This window comes from Temnothorax curvispinosus, unplaced genomic scaffold, assembly GCF_003070985.1.
Source record: "Temnothorax curvispinosus isolate PA1 unplaced genomic scaffold, ASM307098v1 QBEX01007734.1, whole genome shotgun sequence".
Lineage (NCBI taxonomy): Eukaryota > Metazoa > Arthropoda > Insecta > Hymenoptera > Formicidae > Temnothorax > Temnothorax curvispinosus.
Window position 1 is genome coordinate 2,446,029 of NW_020217514.1, and position 27,935 is coordinate 2,473,963.

Sequence of the window (27,935 nt, forward strand, 5' to 3'; positions counted from 1 at the left end):
TTTTGCACTTTATAAAAATTAGATATTTTAATCGGAACCCAGAAATTTTTGTTGAATGATAATTAACAGACACGTCGACAATTTCACTTTCTTAATATATTTATTCAGTTTCTTTATCCATAACATCGTTTTATGCATTTCAAATATACAGTCTTATATCTGGCGTGACTCGCATTGTCACGTATATACAATATTTTCTCAAAATATTACTTAACAATTTCACACGCGCCCTTAATCCTGAAATATATTTCTTTCTTTTTCTCTAAATCCACCAGACATTACGATTTGCGTTTCATCATATGCGCTACGCGATACCTTGCTCGAGGCTATGCGTATTCATCTATCGCAAGTTCCAACCGATCTCCATGTCTTGATCCGTACACAGTAGAAAAAGACTATTCGTTTGTATAATATATGTATATTGCAACGTATATTCCAGTAAATATCGAAAAGTATCGATACCAGAAGTTCGAGAAGCTTAAATAACTTTATAACTGAATTAAATGTACATATTGTCAAGCAGTTTTATTCGCAGGTAAATGTTTAACAAAGTGAACCTAATTTTCATGCAGGATGAAAGGTGCGAAACGTGATGCTGACAACTTGTAACGTTAACAATTGTGTTAACGATGAGATTTTATCCACTAATTTACTCGATATTATTTAATACTATTCCCTTATTTAAACTAGCTTTGTATTTAAACGTGCTGTTGCTCTTTTCGAATACAGCACCTTTGCGGATACTTTCTATATTTCACAGGCATCTGAAACTACTTTCGGATTTCCTGATCGAATCGTACGATGTGGTAATCGAAACGAAGTTAGAATACCATATCTTTCATACATTCAAGTTTAAGTGTACAATGTAGTATAACTAATACTAAAAGATATTCTCGTAAAAGAAATAATTTATGACAGTAAATTAAATAAAATCTTGCCAGAAAAAATGCATAACGTTATGTAAAAAAGAACTTCCATAAATTTTATAGCTGAAACTGTTTTATCAATATCTTCTTACATTTTTTCTTATATTGCAATTGACAAATATAATTGAATAAAATTGATGTTAAAAAAGATTGTTGATTGGAAAATGTAGAAGCTTTTGTAATATGGTTATATCTCTGAGAAGTCTAACAAGTAAAATGTAAATTTAAATATCATGTAGATATGTGATTTTTTTGTAGATAATACAATAATCAGAATAATTAATACGCACATATATATATCATTGTTATTGGCGATAACTTTAATTAAAATTTTAGCATTAAATTATTGTTTAATGTAATATGGTAGAAGATATACAAACTAAATTTTTCGTTAAATTTTAAAATTAGAGTTAAAATTAGAGCTAATACTGAAGAATATATCTAAATTAATAATTAAATTATAAACTTTTCTGTTAAGATTATGTTATCGTTCTCTATACTATCACAGATGATTGGGGAAATATTCTAATAGGCTAATAAGATGCGTTGAATTTTTAGTGCGTTAATGTGATAATTGTGCAGTAACAAGGAATGAAGTACAATGATCTCTTTGCATATTATAAGTCATAGAAGTATCCATTTTATGGTCAAGTAGGCTATAAATCGGATTAGTTAACATGATAAGGAACATCCGAATCGTTGCAATAAAACAGAAAATTATCCCGTGCGAATCTCTTAACGCGATTCACTTCGTATCGAGTTGAAGCCATTTGTGAGCAAGGATTTTAACTGTAACAGGTTCTTATCTATTCACACTTAAGTTACAGTCCAAGCAAACCGATTCTCAATACTGCAATATTATAAATATTTTTTATTAGAAACATCTAAAAATACTACTTTTATTTTATATAAAAAGATTCTGCAGGACCTTGAAGTTATTTGTAACATATAGTCAATATTTGAAATTATATACAATCTTCGTTATATCTAATTTGTAGTGCATAATTTGCTTAGAGTTATCACGAATACATATACATGTGATTAAATTTTTCAAACGTACGAACAAATTAAATTTCATTTAGACAATTTATAAATTTACATCGGTGTATCATTTTCTTGTTTGGAAGAATTTTGAATTTCATATTACGGGCAATCGTTTGTTTCAAATATATATTGCTTTATAATAAGAACTACCAGTAGTATGGCATAATTAAAAAGATGTGAGAAGGATATTTCATAAAATCCTTTAGTTTTACATTTTAATCTAAGTTGAATATAGCGATCGGTTTGGAAGTCATCTCGTAGGAAATTTTGGCATAGTTCAAAATTGGAGGGAATCGAAGGCATTTCATTGTAATTGTAGCGATTGCAATATGCGAGCGTTTCAAGTGCTATAGTGTTCTTCCAATGTTTTTTTTTTTGCAACAAGCCTGTATAAATGCGAGTATTTGAATAATAAGTGCACATTATCTTTTAATGATGGAATAAAGGACAGGAAGCGAGAAACGTGCGGCTGAATATGGGGATTGGATTTATCATTAATCTGCTTTGCCCGGATTTGCCATTTCGTAATCGCGTCAATAACGCACGACGTATTATTTCAGCAATATTCCCAAATTTAATTGCGTTCATGGAGATATTATTTCGCGCTTATCGCGATTACGATATAACGCGGCCTGTATATTTATTTTTATATATATATGTTATTTCCGTAACGTCCGTATACCTCTGTCAAAACAAATTTGCGTGCCATTTAAAGAAAAGTGTTTACTCATAATTTACCTGGCCGAGCATTGAAAAATTTACACAACTTTATTTTATCTAATTATATCTTAAAGCTACACGTTTATTATTAAGTTAAGCTTATGTTATATAATTTGTTTAATAGTGTCGAGCATAACGATTTAAGAATGTTTAGGCGACAATTTAGGCCCACTTTGTTAAAATTCTGAAAATCGATAATACTTTTTGAAATGCATTCGGGTACGCTTCGTTTCGCGTAAAGTATATATAAGAAATCTATCGAAACGATTGACTAGCGAATATAGATATCCCTTTTTGCAGCGGTGAACCAGCTGTGCGAACTTCCGTGTAGATTAAAAGCTTCGTCACTTTGACAATTTACTGAGCACTATGATTTCTTCATTTGGCCGAAGTCAGAGTTCTTCGGCGAATACAGACCTAACTTCAGCGTCAATTCTTTGGGTTTCCTAACATTATTTCTAACGGGGAAAGGACTGAAGTGCGTCTTTGGACTCGGTGTGGTGTCAACATTTTCGTCGTCTTTGTTCGCGTTTTCCAGGTTACCGAGGCTCAGGGTCGATTTCTTGTAACAGTTTGATCCTGGTGTATCGGTCAAATCTCCATACTTGTCAACGTTTATTTTGACCGGAGATTCTGGATGTGAGACGGCAGGCCTTCTCGTTTCTTCCGTCAGATTTGGGGAGAGTTTCGGAGTGTAATGATTTGGACTAGAAGAAAAGTATTCATCTCTGAATTGACGATTGGGTGATAGCACGTTATAGTCGCGATGCCTCATCGGTAGGTACGAACTGATATCCGTTTCGGATTCCATTATCGTGTGCGATAACGTACTTAGGGGCTTGTCATAATCTGTACTTCTGTGAGAATAGTCCTTCGATGACAAAGTACTGTACTTATGATGTTCCGCATCGCTGTAATAGTCCCCGATATCCATGCATTTTTCTTCATTGCTGATATATTTCGTCGGCGTAACTGCTTCGTCGTTACCCTTGCCGTAGTAAGAACTTCCCACGTTTAAGGAAATCGTCGATCTGTTATCCTGGCCGGTCGGCCTTGGCAACTCTTCATCGTATCTCACGCGAAATTCCAAAGATTCTTTCGATAACATCGAGCTTTTCAAATGCAGGTCGTAGGGATCGATAGAAATCCTCGATTTCCGTTCCGTGTACTCGAACGTGAAATCACCTGGTTTGTCGTAAGCAGTGTAAGGACTATCCCGTGGCGATAGCCTATCCGGGATGTCGTAGCTTTTGTAAGATTCGTAGGTACTCTTCAACGACGTAGTGTCAAACTGGCTTGTCTTCGGCACGTATCTCGTCGCAGTTGGTAATTCCGGGTAAGTGGAAGTATCGGAAATGTACGTAATGGGGGACAATCGTTTCGGTGGTACTTCTAGACGCGTGTCTCGTAGCACTTGCACATATGAGATCTTGTCGAGTTTCTCCAGTTCCTTGTAGATGTCTATGTCGCTCTTAGGCGACATGCTCTGTTCGTATTTCAATGTCGCGAATGGAAACTTTTCAGGTGGAATTACAACTTCGTGCGTCGGTTCCAAGTCATTTCTGATTTCAATGGAATCATTAGAGGATTTATAGGAAAATACGTTCGTTGAAATGCTGGTAAGATCGAGACCCTCCGTCTCACTTATGTTCTGGCTTGACGAGTTTTTCTCTAAGTTAATCATACTCGGTGGAGATTCCTCCTCATAGTTCGCCAGCAGTTTAGAAAGTTCCTCGTTTATCTTGTGATCTATGAGCGCCTCTCGAGTGTCCAAGTAATCATTCGATATGATCTCGTCTACATCTAAATGATCAATTTGTTCCGTATCGTCAATAAGAGACAGTTTTGACAATTCTTCGTTGATCTTTGCGTCAAATTCTGATACGCTGGTAGCACTCATATTATCGAAGTCCTTAAAATTTATTCGTGCCAACTCCTCGTTTATTTCGTGCTCATTCAGACCCATTTTTTCGAGAATCGGACTGAATATTTTAGAAATTTCTTCGTTTATCGGACTGATGGTGATCTCCTTGGATATTTCTTCCAGATCCGGTAGACGTTTCTTCGCTTGGCAAGCTAGAATCTTGTGCAATATGGCCGAATTCTCTTGAATAATTTTTAACGCCCGGTCGCTATTTCTGCGTCCGTTGTCGCTTTTCTTCCGCGGTTTTACCTTTGTCCACACACCTACTTTCGATTCTCTGCCGTCATCGGTATCGCTATTACTTTTATTGCAAGCTATGCTCTTCAATATACTGTCGCTGTTCTCGTCGATGTTGATTTTAGGACGCACTACATAAGATTTCCTACTCTCACTTGTTATATTTATGTCTGGGATTTCTAATCGGTTCTTTGAGAAACCACTCGCCGAATTGCTAAAGGTATCCTGTCGTCTTGCCTCCAAGTTTTTCATGTCCTCCCAGATATCGCTTGATTTTTTCGTCAACATATTAGTTTCGGGCGATCCATCGCTAAGAGCCTTTGCTTCCAAGTGTTTCATATCCTCGAGAATATCGCTGCATCTCTTCTTCGCCATGGTCGTACTGAATTCATCTATCAAAGCCGAGGATTTTAAATCGGTATATCTTTTTTCCAGACTGCTCGAGCTCCTCTCAGTCAATTTCAATCGATCTCTACGTCTGTAATTGTAATTCAGATAGTGCTTGTCGAGCTTCTCGTGCGGCAATTGAGGCACCACATCTTTTTCCGAAAGCGGATCGTCCGCATTGTCATCAGCGAAATCTCCGCTCTTCGAATAGGCGCCGATCGATTCGTAAGGGTTCAAATCAGCTTTGCTCTTCTGTGTGTAACTCACCTTCAGTTCTGTATTCAACGCAAATTGCGGCCTAACATACAAATCACTTCTCTCGGAGATTCCCTCGTTTTCCTTACTCTCGATTGACTTTGTTGAGGGATCTAATTTTGTCTGATATCCCGAGAACTTGGTCGAGTCCTTCGAGCTGATCGATTTCGGATCGGGCGAGGTTTCGGCGCTCTCCATACTGCATCTTTGTTTGCCTACACCGTACGGCGAAGGTGTCTTCTGATTAGGATTTGCGATAGGATAAAATGGCGACGTGCTCAAATCGATCGGCGAATCCGACACGTTGTCTTGGTCTCGTTTCCCATAGTTCGTGGTATATCTTATGGAGTTGGCACTTACGGGCGACTGCAGATCGGAACTGAATGATCTCTCGGAAGACTTAGCTTTGCACGGGCTGCACGAATCACTGGAACTGCTAATCACGAATTTCGGGCTTGTATCGGACTTGTTTCTTAAAGAGTCCGTGCTGATCGGGGTCAACGGACTCGATTTTTCGTAAGACGTTCTCTTTGTAATCGGCCTCGAATCGTCGAGCGCGGTATCCGAATCCACAGAATGGAGAACGAGAGTTTTAGAATCCGAGCTGATGGATGAGCAAGCCGATTTGTCCATTGTGAAATCACGGGAATCCAATCTGACTGGCGTTCTCGGACTCACTGTTAGACTAGAAGGTTTCGAATCGGGACCCATCGTCTCTCCGGAGCTGAATGATCTCGTGCTTTCGGGAGATTTCGGGCTTTTCTTCAAATTGGAATACGATTTCGTTTGTATCATGAGCTGCTTGTCGCTAAATGCGTCTTTCTTTAAAGTCTCTTCAGGACTCGTCAGATTTTCCGGTTTTATCGCGACATTGTATATTTCGTGCGACAATTTCGTCAATTTGTCATCCATTGTTACCGGGGAAATTGGAAGATGGCCTACAACGTATCTCTTGGAATAAAAAGGCTCTGATTCTGTCGCGACATTCAAAGCTCTGTTATTCACAAAATCCGTGTCATTCGAATCATTATCGCCTTTTGAATTCAAATAAACCTTGCTGGAAAATCTTAAGGAGGATTCAAAGGGCTTGTCATTCGTGTCTAAAAGCGTGATAAATTTATCGTAATTCTTATCTAAAGAGATACTGGTTTGTTCTCTGGAACTATCCCGTAGTATATTCGTAGTGGTTTCCATTATATCCGTCTTAAGGCCTGTACTATTTTTATCGCTAGCCCGAACGATTTCTTTTTTCTCTTCTGTGTCTTTCAGTCGATCCGTTCTATGCGTCAGGATATCATCCGTTGTCTCGAGATTAGATTTAAGGCTTAAATAATCGTAGCTGTTCCCAGGCTTCGACGATCTTGGCGCGTCTTCACTCGACGTATAATCCTGCAACTTCGATTCCGTTTCCTTCGTCTGCGATCTCTCGACTGGACAATCATCCATCGGCAGCTCGTCGTTGTCGTGCGCGCTCGGTACTTGAGGGACTGTTGTATTATTGTCATCTTCTGCCGAGAGTCTCCGTATTTGATCGGTGATCTTGGCGATCGAGATTTCAGACAAGGACGGAGATTTGTCGTCACGTTCGATTCTGAAAATTGTATCCGTCTGCGGTCCTTCGACCATCGATTCGCTTTTAATATACGAGCGCGCAGGTGTACTCGCCGAGGTTGACGAACCCTCGTAAGCGTGCTTTTCATCGTCTGTCGCCATGACGTAAGAGTCGGACGCTGACGTAAGTTCCTCGCTATCGACGTCACTCAGGCGATCCGGCTCGTCGCACAGCTCCGTCGACGTGCTATCACTGTCACTGTCAGCGGTGCTTCGGCTGGGTGACATTACAGAAGACGTTTCTGGAGGCGACTGTACAAATGCTGTGCCAATGGCGTCGGCATCTGTAACATAAAATAGAAAATATCAATAAAATGACTACACAGTTCTAAAACTGATTAATCTGAGAGACAAAGATAATAATATCGCAATATTATCACAAATGATAATCGCTAGTCGATAAATGGATGTAATTCTAAAAATATTGTAATATATATCCATTATAACTTATGTATTAATCTTGACTCGGGAGGGAAATTATTCGTGCGCGCGAATAGAAAGACGACTTGGCTCGAGAAGGTGTGACAGAATCGGATGTTGACCCTATCTGCCATACCTGCGTCAATACTCGTACTTGCTGATCGAACGTGAAGCAGGTGGTTGTATCTACTCTGGAGCATTGGAGGTTCAGCAATTGATAAGCGTTACCATACCCGTGAGTCTTACCATCAGATGGAAGTTCCATCTTACTCACTGCTGGTACGCTTGCCATGAGCAGGTCAAAACGATATCGTACGTTCAACGTAGTTTTCAATATTGATTTTGTAATATATGCAATTTTTATAAATTTTTATAAAGACTATTTAGATTAAAATAGTACGTATGTAAAAAATCACTAATTTACTAAAAACACATTTTTACTATTGATACCGTTGCATTTATAATAGTAATTGTGCATATATATATATATATTTTTTTTTTTTTTAAATTATATTTTAATTCTTACTTACACATTTTTTGTTACTTATATGTTTGTACTATTTTGTGTATGTACATATCTCGTATTTTAAATGCCTTCTGTACACTTTTAAGAAATAGTTTGCATATTTTTTACAACATTCTCATAACAGAAATTTTTTATAAATATTTTCACAATATTTTTGAATATACATATATTTGTAAAGATTACTTTTTATTGAATCATTTTTTCTGATGATTAAATGCACTTACCACCAGCGTCGCCTGCTCTTTGCTTCGGCCTTTTCGCGTCTTTCCAGTGAAGCGTGACACCTTGTCTGTCTCTGCGATTTTTTGGGCTGTGAAGGGCTGCCGGCCGTAATTTCGATGTGGCAGTGGCAGACGGCAAACTTAATGGTCGATTCTTTCCACTTACGAGGGCATTTTTACCCACTAACAGATGATTCATGGCTGTGGAGGGTGCAGGTACCATCGTCTGTCGCGCGCACGCGGCTATAGAACATAAGGAATCAGTTAAAATAAGAATAGTGCTTGTTTTACTATTAAACAGAGTAGATTGAGAAATAGCCCTAACATTCTTACCTTATATACACGCGCACACATGCAATCTCCAATAACTATAACTATAAATATCGGAAAAAGTACTTTGTGCCTTTATTATATGAAATAAAATCTTTGTTATTGTTTTTCTGTTCCTATTTTTGCATTCGTTTTCTCTCAAAAATATTGATTTATAAAAAAATATCGTCACGTTATAATAGAAGGTTCAGACCTTCCTCTCTTTCGTATTTTTATAAAATTTATATTATTCAAATAAATGGATAAATTTATATTATAATAAAATAATATAATTTTAATATTTAACAGTTACACTTATCGTAACGCTGAAATTAATATGTTATAATAATATATTGAATATTGTTGATTTACATAACTTTTATTTTTACTGTTACATCCTTTGTCCTTATGACTTATGATTTGTAAATTTCTAGTATATTGATTTCTAATTTCATTTCTGGAAAGTTTTGTCGTATCTCATACGAAAATTTCACCAACGGTGTCGAGTTTATCGGCACATGCCGGTTAAACGTTATTAATCATACAGATTTCACACACATTTACCTATCAAGAAGGTGTATGACGCGGCTATTTCTAATCGAAGCATATCACGCAGACTTGCAACTCGTGATTTTTACGTGATAGGTCATAATACCTCGAAAGGTTACGACGTTGTTATCGTGTATTCTCGCCCGGATCGAATATGACGATAGTGTCCAGCCGTAAACACAAACGTGAGTTTAGTTTCATTCATGAATATAAAATGAGCTAGCAAACAGAAGACGGTAAATATCGCTGCTAACGTATCGCTACTCATAAAGCTTTTATAACATGTATCATCAAACCTACGCACGTTTTTTGATCGTAAAGATGCACGAGAAACGTGCAACCTAATTTTCGTATATGATTCCAATGTTACATGATAACCTTCTAATAATTTAAAGCAATATTGATAATAGAGAAATTGTTATAAAACATCATTTCCTTTGTTGCAATATAATATGCATACGTATTCATTATATTGTGCATATATCACATTTAATACGATCAATTTATATTTTAATAGCAATTTGATGCTTTTGCATTTGATCTGATGCATTTATATTATAAATTAAAATATTCTATATACAAATGTGTAATAAAATATACTTTGAAATCATGAATTGTGAGTATCGTTTCTAGAATATAAATTCGAGAAAATGCATCTTTAATTTTTATACTATGCAATTATAGAATGCTTGTTATACTCATTTATTATTACCAGAAAGTATTATGTGCGCTTGCCGCTGCCGTTCTCGTAGTTTTGCATATTGTTGCTTCAGCGTACTAATATCTAAAGCGAGGCGTTCTCGATCACTACTAGGTGCCATCGCTTGTAATGCTCCTATTGTCGAAGGTATACGATCTGAAATTGATTACATTACCGTTTCCTTTAACAAAGAGTAAATATTGGACAATAATGTTTTAAGCTTTTGTATTTCTTTCGCGGAAAACAGATTCGCAATTTAAGATAATGATCGCGTTCAGCAGAACAAACCGCTCAGTAGCAATCGAACGTGATTGGCTCTTGCTTTTAGACTCAACAAATCAGCGTAGCGTGTTGATAAGACGACACTCAACAGTTGTGTCTGTTGAACGCGGTCAATAATTGTATCTATTATTCATCTGCTGAGCATCAGAAGTTTGATTTGCATGCTATCTTTTAAAGTATTCAAATGTTTGTTAAGTTATAGCTAAGAAATTGATACCTTTAATACAGTCGTAAAAAATATAATATTATAGTATTATATCTATTATTATATTATAATTATACGCGTATTAAAATATATTGATATTCGAAATTTTTAGTTTGATTTGTAAAGTATTATTATAGCGATTCATATTTTATCAGTATGGAGTATATATTGCCATTTTTTTAATTTTAATATTGTTGAGGTAGTCGCGGAATTCGTTACAAAATGACAATCACCTTTCTTTATACGTTGAGCCATGCTGAACATAGCAGCCGCTACAGCCAATCTTTCATCCTCTTCTGTCTCGCTATCATCGTCATCACTTAGCTTACGCGCCCATGGGGTGATGTTATATCGATGCTTTTCTCTCAAACTTGTTACACCATGCAAGGGTCCCATGCTAACAATGTTCTGCCAAAACAATTCGCAAATAAATTATGTTATTTACAATGTTAAATGCATTGGTAAGTGCTGGTCTGCAACCTTGCTTTATATAGAGGATATTTAAGCTCTAAGCTGTAAGAAATTGACCAATCACAATGGAATGTGAGGAGAACATTCGAATGTGATTGGTCAATTTCTTATGGCTTAGAGCTTAAATACCCTTTAAAGCAAGATTGTAGACCAGCACTAATGGATATAATATAATCGTAAAAACAGGACAAATTTAAAATGACAGTCCTCTGGCTGGGTTACATTATCATTAAAAATTCTGTATGAACGATTATACTCAACCTTTATGAGATTGTTTGTATCGGTGAATTCTAGCATTTCTCTCGTGAGAACTCCCATTATGCTGTAGAACTCGTCCGCCGATGTTACGGTCATTATGCGACTGTAGAAACAATTAATTATTTTATTTGTAGTATATAATCATCAATGAAATAATATTCATAATTTTGTTATATATTTTTAATAAGTTTAATTTAAATTTACAACTCACTCTGAGAGGCCTTCCCAAATAGCGAGTGCCGTTCTCAGGAGTACTTCATCACCTTCGAGAAATATTAGATCCCAGACACGTAGCACTGCTTCCTGCGGTAAACAGTGGCAGAAAAGTGTAAGGAACCATTGCATGGTGAACACATTCGTGAGCGGTGGTTCGTAGCTACTTCCTGAAAAAAACGACGTAATATTATCTATCATAACAATCCATAGTAATCAAGAAAAGTGAGAGATGGAATCAAATTAAGTTAAATTATTTGTAGAGATTATCGCTAATACAGTAAACTATCTATATCTTTCATTTATTTCAATCCAACGAATCTTTTTTAAGCACAAATGTCTTATATATATGATGTTTCTATAAAACAGAATCAATATCGATGTTCTAATTATTTTGATTTAAAGATGTTTTTGTAAATTCTTGTATCTTGAAAATATTTACATGAAAGAATTGAAAGTCTATTGTTACACCACACGTGCTACATAAACTTTTTAAGAAGATAAAATTGTTTTAAATTTTGATACCACTGGGGATATTCGTTCAGCGAAACTATATACAACTCAATCTCCTGCCATATCAGTGTAATATCTCATCGTTATATACGTCTCTATATTTCTTACGCTTACTCCCATAAGTTTTTATTTCATCAACTTGACCTACCTGTCGCTTTATCCTTCGCATCGGTCTGGAGCGCCTCGAGGTGTTTGGACAATTTCGGCAACCTCGAGCGCAAAAGATCTCGAAACACCGCCATGTCCACAGAGAGACCCCGCAGATTATCGGCAAAATAGCCCTCCGGTAAAACACCCTCTATCAAATATATCATCACTTTCACAGCCGAAGATTCCGCGCGGTCCATTACTTGCAGGACGAGAGCGGCCAGAACATTCAGGCCCTGACAGTAGCCCACGGACTTGTTCCAACGGGCGAAACCGAGTAATACTCGACGAAGCACCGCTTGATTGTCCCGGCCAGCAGCACCGCAAAACAGGCTGCAGCCTGTTCTGTGCAGGTCCTGCGAATTGTAATAACTTTTACGTTTCTGAATTAGCTGGAAATTGCTTCGGTAGCTTTCGAGCCTTGTCGAATCAGCAGAATTAATTAATTACGCAGACCGGCGTAATTTCAGCGAGCTTATTCAAAATTCATCTTGGACTTTCCATTAAATTTTCATAACATTTGCAAATGAATAGATAATTAATATATTACATCGTCCGTTTGATAAGAGTAAACTAGTAAACGATTGAACGAGAATCAAAAAGCGGCAAATGTTAATTTTCGTCGGAAAATCTTGAAACATAATCTACGTAGATGAACATTAATCACAAAAGCAACCAGTAATTATTAGTTTCTTGTCATTATAGTAATGAATGAGCCGAGCATAATTGAACGTAATTAATAATAATCAGGGCCAGTTTATAAATCTATGTAAAATTGATATAAACTCAATCTGACGCGATCAAATAAGTATTAGATTGCAGATATTTTTAGACGGGCAACTTGTTCTAATTATGCACCATGCTCGCTTTAATCCAAACCGTATTACGTAACTGACGTTTAGCTTCCTATTTTTAGTTTCCTTAACTTATTCTTTTTAATCAGTTAAAACATTTATGTACTACAGAGTAATATTTGTAACTCGGTGCTTTCGTGCCAAGAGTTTTAAAGCACTTTGAAATAAATGTACCACCATCTTTCTAAATGTTCTCCTCGGAACTGCGCATCCAGAGATGGTCTCGCGAAAGATTAACCGGGTCGCCCTTCATTTTAGAGATAACTCGACAAACTGAGCATTTCACGCAGACGGTATCATCAAAGTGTACAAGAAAAGCATATTGTTTACCAGAGCTTCTAGAGTATTTAAATAACTTTAAGCAATCTTTTAGAGGAATTTTCTCACCAAAAGATATCACAAAGATATAGAAGATAGAAACATTATTTAATATTGCGTTTATTTAATATAACGTTAATCAATGTTAACGTTTATTAAAACATTGCGACAAAGAAGACTTCTTTTCATACGGATATAACTATTTACGTCAAAGTTTGTTATGCGGATGTTAGAACGGCTGAATAGTATTGTAGACACCTACTTTCACGATTTGTATGCCGAGTTCTTCGTCGTCAGGATTACTCCACTCGTTGAAACAGATCTTCTCAGCCTGCTTCCAGTCTACGCCGCGTTGTTCCAGATGACGTTCCGCCAACGTTAGCCACAACTATTGAAGAATATCAAAGTTCATTCCTTATATACTTCTAGCTTGAATTCTTTGAATTTTTTATACTTTCTATGCTATGCATTTTTATGAGCAATCCATCTAAAAGTATATATAAATCGTAGAACACTCACTCTTTTTCGAAATTCCGGTGGTATACCTCCTTGTAATTTGGCAACCATTTTCATCGCGTCTAACCATTGTATGAAACCACTTTCCCCCGGTTGCGGAGTCAAACTGAACCTCATTTTTGTATCTTCGACTGAAATTTAGTAGGAAAGCCATCAAACGCTTTACTACATAATAATCTACCATTACAAATACACTTATACGACTAACTAACAAGACAACACTTCATAAACTGCAGTTTTGCATTACATCGTCTACGATATAACTCACAGAAAAAATATTAAACCATCTTATAGTGCAAATAAAAATAAATGTTTATTTCAATCGAACCAATAGTCAAGAAAACTTTATTGACATAAATGCATGAATATTTTAGCGCTCAATTCGAATCGATAATTTGAATATTTTACTCGAAATTGCAATAGCCACTACCATCCTGTTCAATTCGATACAAGTGACTGAGAACATCGCGAAGTGAAGCAAGCTCGCCTTTAACATTTAGTAAAAGGGGCGTTGCGTGATCGTTTCTATGACACCCTCGGCTGAAAAATTGCTAGTTTGAGTAGAAATAATCCTGCAGAAATTCTTAAGATAATAAACAATCATCCACGCGTTTATGTCGCACGTTAAGCCGCACTTGCCAATGAAACATGCATTGAAAATATTCAATTTCCATGCGAACGAATTGCATGGAAACAACAGCAATATTGCTTATTGTCATCACACAGTATCTGCAAATGAACGAGTATGATCACGATGGTATTCTCTTAATGGCTGAATAAACACCGCCAGCCTTGCGCGCTGATGTGTGAAATCGATATTATTTCTGCTTTTATAACAATTTGTATTTTGTTTTGTATTGTTATTGTATGTACCGAACGTATTTCGTTAGGATTGCCACGTGTGCGTTACATTTTACTTTGTTTATTGTCTTTGTTTTACCATATTTATATTTTTCTAGAATTTGAACGAAATAGCAAACAAATTATTTGCTGTACGTTGCAATAAAATAAACACAGGCGCTCTTTTTTACGTTAAAAATATTAAAATTTTTCTTAATATTTTTGTTACAAAACCGGCGCTTGCAATTTATATTTCAAGTGGCTTACTAATTATATATAATTGACGAATAGCGTAGCTATACAATGCTCGTTAAGTTAGCTACAAACCAAACATGTTACACATTAAATTTTATGGATATTCTGGTGTTAGCAAACGTGGTGCACTCTAACTTTAAATACGAGTTATTGCGTTTTGTGAAAATTGTGGTAAATGGATTCGCTATAGTTCAATTCGACAATTTTGCAAACAAATCATACACATACGAAATCTTAACTTGACATAAATTTAGAAAAATAATAGATATTTTACTTACACTTAAATTTAATCTCTAATAAAGGTATGGCTTTAACTACATTAAGTACTGAAGTGTCTTAAGTACTTAATGTAGTTAAAGCCGAGTACGACGAGAATACTCGTTTACGTTAAGTGCGACATTACTATCCTGCCATATTTTATCAAAATTTTACATGAAATTATCATTCCTTAGATATATCATCCCTTCCATAATGGCAACAAAGTACATGCTCATTTAATTACTTTACACTTTATTTCATACTTGGAAATAAAATCGTTTAACTATATCGTCTTCAGTGGCTGAAAACAAAGCGTGCTTGAGCTATATGATACTCTAAACTTGCAAGTTAACGTTGCAACACTTAGATGTGCCGTAGTCTATGTTCCCCTCTGCAGCAGTATTTAACAGAATTTAATTTACGAGCATTTAGCTCACACGTAGTCTGCACATGTGTATATGTATATGTGGTTTTACATTGCTGATTACGCTGTGCGCGTGCGACGTGCGACACACGAGAGAGGACATTAGCATGCGAGATAGATTTACAGAAACTGTCGTTTCACCTTCCAGCTCTTCGTATCTCGGGGCAGAGCCGGTAGCACCGGACGCGAGGTTTTTGAGGGAGTTGAAAAATCCGTTCATCCTCCAATTAGAAGCGCCACTCTCTCTTCTTCATCGTTTCGCTTTCATCTCTCACGTCTTTTATTATGTCGCGCGTACGCCGCTCTCACCCGTTCTCGTGATTCATGATCAGCCGTTCCTCGGTTTATTCTTGTGATATTCTTTTTATTCGCAATGAATCGCGTTGTTCCTCTCGAATACACGATGTTTTTACTGTGACTCTGAAAAGTCGGTCGATCCGTTGACTTAATGTGCTAAGCTTTTGCACGTGCGAAACTATCGTGACTGTATTTAGACAAAGCATTAACGTGAGTTTATAATATATATTTCTTAAATTTATTAATCATAAAGAGCGTTGCAATCTGATATAAATTTGGTAATAATGCGAAAACACTATAAAACACATTATATTAAGTATATAGTATTAATTGAGCATAAGAGTGTGTGTGTCTTTTTTCTAACTTATATCAAATAACATTTAATTCATTAGAGATCTAGCAAAACATTCCTCTTGGTTCTTTCCGCGTCATATGTATAGCTGTACCACCTGTTACAAGTACCACAATGTAGATATCCACGCACTGCAATACACGTGTAATATATACCTATGTGTCTATGGATTGTGAAAGGTTGCTTTATAGGATCTCATTATTTAGAGCATCGAGTACTATTTGTTAATTACATTGTGTGCATTACAGTACAATTTAATACACGCTAATTAACGTTTTCGTTGGTCCATGTAATAAAACCCCCGTTCTTGTTCGCGGTAAAATGCAGATAACCACTGATAAGAATGGCCAAGCTGATAACAAAATCGATTTTGACTTCACCAGCGGCTGATGAAACCGATAAAATGCTCGAGCAGTTAATCCGATCGCGACTGGTTACAATGCAATTAAGAAGATGCATGCGGCACTTAACTTATCGTTCTTTTCCATTTAAAGTTGTATTTATACCATCTACGCAATCATTCTTTTTCAATCAAGCACCGCGCCAAACTTTTAGATGAGTTTTAAGTATTGTCAAATATTGTGAAAGATTAGAATTAAGTTAAAAACAGAAAGAATTTGTGAATTAAGGAAACTCAAATGTTATATAGGCTTTTTATCAGATTCGCGATTTTACTCTCGATGCGAACCGCTTGTGCGTGCATACATAAGTGAAAGAGTAAGAAGCATAGGTATCTTAAATCAGTCACAGTTGTCGTAACCTCGATTTTACACGTTGTGGCTTCCGCTTTGATATGGCTTAAAAATGGATATTAAACCGATAAATCCAGCAATTAGAATCGAATCTTTTACAATTCGCCAAAGCCGAGTATAAATGGAACAGTATGAATTATGACGATTAATTATTCTTTATGGTTATTTTATAACCAATTTTTTAGACTATTATCGAAACGCGAGCGGCGAACCTTGAGGAATGTTTTACCTGCATAATTTGCCTTCAGAAGTCCGAAAAGACCCACATTGATTGACTTACGACTTTCGGTAATTTCGACTCCCTGATGTTTTCTTAATAAAGATGCTAAAGACTCATGTCAATCAATTTATATTTCACGAATGCTTTATATCCATCAAAATATGATTCAATATTTCTATAAAAGTATATGAAGTAAATTGACATTGAAAGGAAATCAATATGGCTTTTAAATGAAATAAACCGGTATGCTAATTTCAATTCGATAACACGCACATATACTTTTATTGCAGAAAAGGATGATCTACAGATATTAAAAAATTAAAAATGCTATTATAGTGTTTTCTATTATTCATTTTACGTTTTATAAAAAAATACAAAACGTAGAAATTATTGTTTACTCTTGCCGAATAAAATTTAATTTTAAACGAATATATGTTATGCGACTTGTTTGTCCTTTAGCTACGCTACTCTATCCCTTTTTACCATTATTTTTCCTTTGTCTCTTTAAAGCCTGAATATAGATTGTTCTAGAAATCACGCAAACAGAGTCTTGTCGTTTTATATCAAAGGAGATGGACCCAATACGCGGCGCTCATTTTTTCCCATTAAACGCACGCGTTCGTGAAGCGACTGAGATTTAAACGTGTACTCCACCGCCGTTTACCAATCGCAATTTGGACCATCGACGACCAGTCGAAAGTAATACTTACTCGAGAGAGACGGTATTAAACAAACGCAGTACTTTAACACTTCGACAGAACGAGATTAGCGTGTCATCGGATCGTACCATCTTTACCACGAGACTCGACAGCGCGCTATCGGACAATCGTTGTCGTCGTCGTCGTCGTTGATTATGCAGCACGACACATCAATGCACATCAGTGCACGTACCGTCAAGCACGGATGCATCACGAGCGAACGACCTCGACATGCATATTCGTCGCGCGGCACGACTTTGCGGAATCACCCGGAAACGCGGAGACACACACTTCGCGTAGGTGGATGAGATCACACTCCCGACATTGCTCCGGATTGCCCGGAAATTTCGCGGCGTCGGCGTCGACAGCTGTCCGTAGGAGCGTCTACGTACGACGAATGCGCCGAGTCAGCTGAACGATAACGGATAGGGTAGCTTGCGCGCGCGCAAAACCCCACAACGTAACGACGCCGCGACGGCGAGGAGGTCGCCACGAGGGGCGGCTGCCTCCTCGTGGAATCCTGCAGTAGGCACTACCGTCGTTTTTCTACGAGTCGTCGTTTTCAACCCCGTGGCGGCCGTAGCGATTCTACGTGCTGCCACTCCCGTCACAACGCATGCGCTCGATACACAGCTTCCCTCTTCGCATCGTTTCATCCCCGTGCATTTGATCGTTTCAGAAAGAGTATGCCCAAAATTGTTTTTCTACAATTTAGGTATCTCGATATATTCTAAAAAACTTGTCGAGAAAATCAGACTTCTTTTTTTTTAAATACATGATTGCGAGGCGATTATGAGGCGACTATAAGGTGAGCTTTTGACATTTTAAAATTGCTGTTTAAAATACTTTTTTTTTATCATATGGAGGGGTAAAAACCACAGTGGTGTAAGTCAAATTTTTAAAAATATTTTCTCGTGTGCATAGATGCAATTTATATAGGTATTGTACAGATTGCATCTATGCACACGAGGAAATATTTTTAAAAATTTGACTTACACCACTGTGGTTTTTACCTCTCCATATAACGTGGAATTACTTTTTATAGCAATCTTATGCATACTTACATGGAAATCACATAAGTTGTCGGATTAACGTGTGATGTTGTAACGTGATGTTGTAACATGTAAATACCAAAATGTTAAATCCGATTAAGTCGAATTGGAGTTCAAGCGTGCGTAGGAGTTTGCAAAATCACACGTGCAATATCTTTACTTATTTAATATTTATGCTAGAAAAATATTTCTTGTAAATAATTTATTAATATTTTTGTTCTTGGCGTTATCGGTAATCGATAATTGATAACATATCAAATGATAACCATCTATATATTATGGTTTTTATACGTTAAAATATAATGTTGTCAATTTGGGCAATTTGAATGTCTGATGCACTGAAATTCTTCAAGCCTCGAAGAGCCTTACTTTAAGTAAGAAAATTAATCTTTGGTATTTAAACGTAGTAAATATCGGCATACGATATGGTGGACTACGGGCTATTAAATTTTTATTACACAGAATAGTTCATTCGTGAGAAGATTAATGGCTACAGACCTCGATTAAGTGGAACAGCGTGACGAGACTTTATCTAATGTGTAATCCCGTACGAGGAGGGATTAATATATCAAGCGAATATAAAGATTAAACCTTGAAAATTTTATATATATTATTATAGAAACTTCATTATATATGTCCTCGCTTATACATATATATGCAAAATCACTCATTTTTGCGGGAGAGATTATTTCTCAAAATGTAACGCCACGTGTGACAATTAAAAGTGTGAAATACATCGGGGATCATAATCCCCAATCTCAATATGACTAAGCTAACTATTATTATAAAATTCATGAAAAGGCTGCATTCCGATATTCACTGTCAGTACTGAGAATATATTTTACGTCACGTATACTATAGATTTTCAGTACTGACAGGTGCTGACAGTAAATATCGGAATGCAGCAAAAATATTGAGCACCAATTAACTATAAAAGAATTTATATACCACATAGAATTTGTAATATATATTCATTTATACTTCTTGTATTTAAAATTCTCGGTAGAATAGTTTATTGTTAGCAACGAGAGAGTTGATCGGTAAGTACATTCGCAAATTTAGGATTGACATCGTCATTGATTTTACCGCTTTGTGGGTCACTCGAAATAGTTAACACCGTTACGAGAAATCGAAGCTCTGACGGATATGTAAACACCTGCTGAACCGTTTAATTATAGCTAGAACACATTTGTCTAACGTAGTTGTCCAGATAATAAAAATGCATAAACGACCAAAAATATTTAAATGCATGTTTTGATATAAATATTTCTTAGTATATAATAAATTTCTTTACGTCGCAAACGTGATGTCTGTATTTTTGGATTAGAATAAATAATATTTTATATTTATTATCTGTAGCATAATAATTCTATTTCATGACCGATAATATCAAATATGATGTGCGAATTCTAAATCGACAACATGTTACTATTGACGAAACGGCGCACTCGCTGATTCAATGCAATTTGATTAAGTTCGACCCGTGTGGTATGCCAAACTTCTGCTTATTAGTAAGACTGAATTGCGGCTTACTGCTGAGTGAGTATAGCTTTGCACACACTTGAGACTGTAATTTTTCATTATAATGGAATGACAGAGTGATATCTGTAGGAAATTGTCTCGTATTTCATACGCAATATGTGTATAAATACAGCTGACGAAACGAAAGAACCAGGTGTTTTATTCCAAATTCTTTACTAATAAAAAAAAACAATCAGAATCTTTGTGAAGTAAAAGATAAAAAGAATTATAATTAAATAAGTATTAATTTTAATTACCATTTTATTGAAAATAAAATTTTCTTTAAAAAAAAAAGATGCGACTAATATAAGATAATATCTTTTTTTTTAGATTTGTATTACTAAGTTAATTATTTTTAATTTTTCTATACGTTTAATATACATTTACAGTTTTTTACTAATGTACGTCATGCATAAAATTTCTTATTTAAATATTCATGACCAATTGCCTACAATATACCGTTATAAGCGTTGATTATGGAAATGCGATTCAGACAATTTATAATAATCGTTTCGATCATCAGGGAGTTTCCACATCGCGTAGTTCATTACGTGTTCATTCTGTATGAGAACGGTCGTTGAGCTTTTAGCGTTGCTGGGTTAATGGCACGGAAAGTTCATAGGTAATACTTGCGCGTTGGCCCGAGATATCGAATTTGTCTTATCCAACGTAAAAATGATAGGTCGTTCAAAAATACGCGAGATCAATAAACTACAAGCGGCAGAACAATCGGAGGAAACTGTAGGAAAGATAAAAACGATTTGTCAAGTACATATAAATTCGTGAAATGTAATGTAAGAAATATGACGTGTGCATTTCTATTTTCTCTTTTTTACAAGAATAAAACCATACAAAAAAAACGAAATTTAAGCAAAAACTGTGTATCTTTACAATGAATTTGATTTAAGAAAATTTATCGTCGATAAAATGCTATTTAATCGACAAAATAAAACTAAATTTGATCTAAAAATTGGTGCGTTATTTCTATATAGAACAGTTTGCAATCGCCAAACTGAGTTGTCTTCATCGCTAAATGCATGTCTTTGAAAGCAGCGAATGTGCCAACGCGAAGTCTTTCGCGAGAGAAAAGTCCGACGACAAAATTTCTCCTTTGCGGCTAAAGTATAAGTCGTTTCTTCTCGCGCATACTCTTCATTGTGAAATTTTCTCGAATTCCTCGTACCGGTTAAACGCCGGTAATTCGCTAGGACGAATGAGGAAAGTTGTGCGTATATCCGGCCGGCGGCGGACGCGCAACAGTATCAAAACTTTATCAATGACGCCACGTCGGAACTTGGCCCACGGTACCGTACGCGGAGCATGCGTGCCTCCTTCGCGGCAAAGTCTAATTATTGATCACCGCATCGCCGCATACGAAAGCTCGTTTCTTCGCGACCACGGCAACTTGATGACGCCACGATTTCTTCGCGACACTCAGATAGCTCTCTCGAGAACTATCTTGACAGTTTGATCGGTATACTACATCGAGTTTCTAGCTCACATTAATTGCACGATATTCGTCGCTGCAGAGATATAAATTATAATACAATACTATGAAGCCGCGAAACGCGCTCAAGAATTTCTGTCACGTATTCTGTTACAATGGTAATGAGAAAAAACGGTGTAATAACAGAAATGTCAGATAAAAACATATAACAAACGCACATATAACAAATGTTTCAATTTAGCTCTCGATCTATGTAAGTTTGTATCTACAGTACAAAATAAATAATACTATTTTTAATCGCGTCTCTTAAGCTTAAATTAAAATTTTTAATAAGAGTCACGCACTTGGAAAATTCTAAAATTAATTGTTGCTTTTTGAGAGAGAACTTCGTACTTATACTCTGAAGAGAAAAGTGAACAGAAGGAATGTACCTAAATCTCTTTGATCTCTTGAGATCTGAAGTTACATTTCTAGTGAAACTCGCGAAGAAATCGTTAGAATACGTAATTTTGAAACTAAAAGAGTAATTTAAGGTAATTATCTTTTTTTCATGGTAATTGAATGTATTTTTCATTTTAATGAGCAATTATTTAATGCATGATTATTTATTATATCTAACCAAATAACAAATTCGAGAATGTAGAATCATGTGAACGACACTCAATACTATATCATTCTAATCTGCAAAATTTTGTTGAATATTCAAGACATCTCAGCATATTTTCCGGAATGTACTATAAAAATTGTAGTTTTAGGATGGAACGGTTCAAGAAGCATACAAAACACTTTACAGCAATGTTTTTACATGTTTTAACAGTTTTCATGGGATATACCCAGCATAGGATAAGCTCCTTTTTCCGGAACAATTATCATTTACTTTATTCTATAAATTTTTAATCGCAGATAGTATCTTTAAGTGCTATCTTTCCAGTCTTAATAAATGCTATATTATCTGACAGTCTCAAAAGAAGAAGAAGAATAAAATAAGCAAATAATTTTTTTTTTGACACAATTAAAATATTTTATATAAAAATTAAAAATAATTATATAAAGAAGCATTTTGTGTACGCTTTCTTTCGTTCACATATTAATTTTTGATGAATATTGAGTAGTAGCGGATCAGATAAATTAAAGATTAGCATTACATTATTGATAAATTATTTGAATTATTTTTTAGTCATATATGCAATGAAATATATTGCAAATGAATTATATTGCGAAACTTAAATGCGTACATTAAGTTTTGCGCATGCATTGATTCTAAATATATTTCAAAAGACGAGGCATTAACGCGAAAGTATTTAAAGCGAAGGGTTTACTCACTTCTCTTCGCGCTGTGTGCTTGTAGATAGGCCGTGATAATATCGCACTGTTTATCACATTTGGCAGTGAGGTAATCCTTTCGACGCAGCTGGCGGATAAGCAGTCCCCCTGTGTGAATGATGTGGTCGTGTAGAGTCATAAGTAGGATCTGCAGTTCATCCTTTCCTGTGTAAAATATTGGCCTTTAACAATTTTTTTTAATTAAATATTATCTAAGTATTATTTATGTGTGTTTTTTAGTTACTAACATATAATGTAATATAATATAGATGATTAATATTTATACATATATCTATATATCGGCGTAAAATAAGCGTTAACGGTTAAAAATGTATAATTTTAAGAAGAATTTAATAACATTCTTGTTTACGTTAATAGTTTTTGTTTCGTATAATCGCAAAGAACATACGTAAGCCTTTGTTTTTCTCGTCACTGTTTCATTTCGTTAAAACGTGGTTAATTCCTGGAAAATCCTAAAAGCGCGAAAAAGCACAAAAGCGCGCATATTGCAAACACATCAAATGATGCACGTGCACGTTATATCGCGGCAACCGGTTGCGAGTCATTGCATTATTCATAAAGTCAAGAGAGTTGTGCGGTATTGTGAGGAATCTTTGAAAGAAATTTGCACGAACGTCGATGATCCGCAGAATAATAATGGCGTTATTAGAAGAGAACAGGAAAGGGGGGAGAAGTACGCATAAACCATTTCGCTCTTTTTTCATTTTTCCGCGCATTCGTCGACGTTAATAATCGTATACGTATCGAACATTTTCTTTTATTATTGTAACATACATATCATCTAAAAGAATATCATTTTACTATAGAAACTTTATTGTATGTTAAGAAGAAACTACCGCACATAGAGAGAGAAAGAGAGAGAGAGAGAGAAAACTAATTCAATTGAAATCAGATCGATCCGCTATTTTTTTTTATGGTTTTTTTATGGTAAATATGCAGTAATAATAATGTTTTATATTATAATGTCAAGTGAAGGCTCCTCCAATCGCACGCAGATAAAAAATCAAAAGACGAAATTGCCGCTTTTATTATTCTGAAATATATGTACATAATAAAGAGATGTTCTGAAAGACTTGCAGTTCTATTGCTGAATATAGATTCAGCGATTTTTTAAATATTATCAAAGCAATTTATCGACGATTGCATAAGAGAAACTCATCAAATCTTTCTTGTTATTTACAAAAGCTATATAAACAGCAGCAAAATCCTTTGCAGTTTAAAAGTTCAAGTGCTATGTATTTCTTATATAAATTTATTTTTTATATATAAAATTAAAGTGGTTTAGATTGAAAATATATAATATTTATGGTTTGTTTTTTAGCATATTATATAGGTATCTTATATAATTTTATTGTAAAGGAACATTTATTCAATTTCCATGTTTACGTAGCTCACAATAATAGATCGTTACTTATTACCGGCGCTTTCAATCGTCGAGATGGATATGAGCTTTCATACGACTATTTTTCCACGACGCTTATGTATCCGGCTCATATAGAATTGTCTTACTTTTCAAAAGCAAACGAGTTTTCTGCAGATATTGATGTTGCGGCCACGTTTTCAAGGACGATGCCGTAGAATCGCTTTCCGAGCGTCTCCTGTCACCCATCGGTATACCGTAAATATCTAGCAACAGTTGATCCACCAACGAGGTAATCACAATTTCTTTCTGCAGCGGAAAATAGCGCAGGGGTGGCGGATATATCTAAAATACATTTGTTAAGCAACAGTTTAGAATGTTTTGTTTTTTCTAGATAAATAATGTGAGGAGACTGATTTAAAGTTATATTGAACATATATAACTAAATTATGGAAAATGTGGAAAAGAAAATTATACATAGTTTATTCTACCTAGTATCATTTTGACAATGATTACTTCTACTATATTGTTTGATAGAGTTACTAAAAGTTTCATTATAAGTATATATCTTTTTAGCATCTATACTTGTAGCATCTGACATTAACCGCCCACGTATCGCAAAACGAATTCGTAGAAAGCAAATTAAAGAAAGTATTCGATTAAGATGTAATCTTTAAATGTGTGTTTCTCTCAACATGTATTTTACTAACAGATAAACTCGGAGAAACTTTTTATCTAAAGAAGACTGATCAATTCCGAACTGACACATATTCTAACTTTTACGACTTCACATGCTAATACCTTAAGTCGATGTTATTAAATGGAATAAGTAAACTTCAGTCACATACTATTCATATTTTTTTATATCATTAACTGGCAAATCTCCTTGATGGAGATTGATTAATCTTGAATTCCATTTTACGCGAACGTTTACCTTAGGTTTCTTGATGGCCGCATTATGGTTCCCGGCATTCTTATAATTAAACGCGATTACGTTCGGCTCATCTCCCATCGACTTGGAACGTTTTTGCCAGCGCGAGCTCGCGACACCGGCACTTCCAGTCAATCGTTTGTTCAGCTCCATAAAATCTGGTCCGTTCAGAGTCTGCTGTATCAAGTTGCGCTTTTGCCTCCTGCATTCTGGCGGAAAAGGATAGCCCTCCGGTCTGTTAACGAGATTCTGCGTCTGCTGGGTAACGTAGACATCGCCGAACACCCGTTCGTTCTCTACCGCGACGCATTTCACGCGGTAAGTGATTTCCGCGTGCTTCTTCAGCGGCGTCACGTTGTAACTCATGATCGTCGTTGAAAACGCGGGTTGTCCATGTATTATACGTTGGTTCCACACGATCACTGCCGCCCCGTGTCCAATTCTCAAATTTCCCGCATCGCACCATTCACACCGGTGAACTTTGCCACGCTACGAGTGACCACGTGCCGTATAGCGCGTTCGATCAATCTCCAGTTACGACTCCCTTTGTCGTCGTGTTTCCCATAAGTTCAATAAGCGTAATGTAGAAACGGCTTGCCATGGCACACCAAACGCCAGTCATCATTGATACGCTTCTGTATATTTATTCGTATTTATAATAGCAATTCAGGTTATATATATCTACATATGTTTTTATACCGATTTACCGAGAGTTTTAAAGTTTTATTTTTATTCTGAGCATGGACTCAAGATTTTTATATTCGAAGAATTTTGTCGTAATTTAGCGGCAAGCATTACCGACCAGTCTTTTCTTATAAGTGACAGTTATTACACAATGTTTTTGCACGTCATAAGATTTATGTGAAACGCGAATTTTTATACATTTGATATAAATTCGTGTCTATAGCGACAAGAATATTGGAAGTGCTATTACATGCTGCATGCAATTGCAACTGAATATACAGATGAGTAACCTTGGAACTGACTGCAGGATACGAAAGCGTTGATAAATGATAACCTTCTCCATATACGACACTAGTTACACATCTAATTATATAATATTTTTCTCTATTTTCCGCATTATTATTCCACTCAATTCGGACTTTATTGTATTTAAATAAATATAACGTAAGTTTCAAATTAATTCATAAATATATTAAAATACATATAAATAAGATAGATGAATGTATTTAACAGATTATTCAAATACAAAAAATATCTTAATACTTTCGTAATCTCCACTTATTGTTTCAGTATACGACGATTAAAATATGACGCTGTATTTATGAACACGCACTAATTCTCACTTCACTATATGTAAGTTTTATCTTTAACGAACTCAGATATCGCTTGCGGTTAAAGAAATTTTACACACATATTTTATTTTAGGCTAATTGATATGAGTGAACATTGTAACACTGCAATTTTGAAACCTATGTATAAATGCAATTATTTATAAGTTCTTTCAGTTTCTCTTGCGCAACGTATTTCTTATCGCCAGTAATTCCCTTCTGGTAGCCAGACCGCAACTGGAAGTGTCGGTGATGATAATCGTTTCATTAAGTCTATACCTACATGCCTGTTGTCACCCGACTTAGTTAATGGAGGTGGAACTGAAAAATGGGACGTATGCCTTTATTTGCATTCCGTAAACGTGTAACCGTAGCTTATAAATAAAACATTCTCGGTACTTTTCCGATAAACGTTGTTTCTTCCATAAACAGGAAAAACATTAATTTATTATGCAAAAATGTGAAATGCGTATTTTATGAATATAACATCGGTTCGTAATTTTTTATTTTGTGCAAACCTATTAGAACAAAAATTGCAGCACTCGTGCTGCAATTTGTCTTTTCTTTAAAAAACGATAGAATTTTTTGTCACATTTAACATTTATTTTATACATATATACATATATTGAAATATAATTTTATATGTCACGATAATACTTATGTTTAAATTAATTTAAGTTAAATCTATATGTAGTCTTAAATTATAAGGAAAATAAGCTTAACAATAAGTATATCAGTTAACTTATATAATTTTTATAAAGAACAACTCATTGTGTCAGTAATCTATTTCAAACAAAATTGGCACGTAAAGTAGAGACCATTTGTTTGCTTCACAGACAAAGAAATGATTTATACCTATATTATCACTGCACTCTGCCTTGGTTAACGATAGTTTGCCGTATTTCACCACCGTTGTCCTCCAAATGGTCAGACAGACCATTTCTATTATCAACGGATACGATAATATAACTGGCACAATATATAGTGCAAACTTTGTTTAAATGCTAAATACAGTCCGGTCGCCTTATAGTCATTCACCTGGTAAGTCTGTTGACCCTAATCAGAGAACTGTTAGAGGGGGCCCGTATCTTTGCCTGTAACATGTGCATAAATTTCCATTTCCGTACTTGAAACTTTGCTGCAAATGGGAATATGTTTGCCGCGTTGCATAAAAAACTTTGTAATTATTACAGAATGCACAAAAAATTATTACAGAATTATTATGGAACGCATAACAAATCGATGCGAATTTTATATAAATTTATTTTATTAATTTACAAAGTTAT

The 27,935-nt window shown here is 35.4% G+C and overlaps 1 protein-coding gene across 5 annotated transcripts; it reads right to left on the minus strand.

Moving 5' to 3' along the window:
- Positions 1-1,217: 1,217 nt before the first annotated feature.
- Positions 1,218-26,863, minus strand: LOC112457311. 5 transcript variants are annotated; one of them, XM_025020268.1, is made up of 13 exons: positions 26,585-26,863; positions 25,361-25,992; positions 24,576-24,771; positions 23,046-23,210; positions 13,610-13,737; positions 13,353-13,478; positions 11,920-12,274; positions 11,257-11,428; positions 11,049-11,148; positions 10,550-10,724; positions 9,842-9,985; positions 8,275-8,514; positions 3,058-7,388 (listed from the first exon to the last, which is right to left on the minus strand). In XM_025020268.1, exons 2-13 carry the CDS (start codon positions 25,721-25,723, stop codon positions 3,058-3,060), a joined length of 6,495 nt encoding a protein of 2,164 aa, XP_024876036.1. In that variant the 5' UTR covers positions 25,724-25,992; positions 26,585-26,863. The 5 variants fall into 5 exon arrangements, with proteins under 5 accessions (XP_024876039.1, XP_024876041.1, XP_024876040.1 ...); XM_025020269.1 differs by lacking the exon at positions 26,585-26,863 and adding an exon at positions 26,332-26,356; XM_025020271.1 differs by lacking the exon at positions 26,585-26,863 and having other exon boundaries at positions 1,218-7,388; positions 25,361-26,390.
- Positions 26,864-27,935: the final 1,072 nt, after the last annotated feature.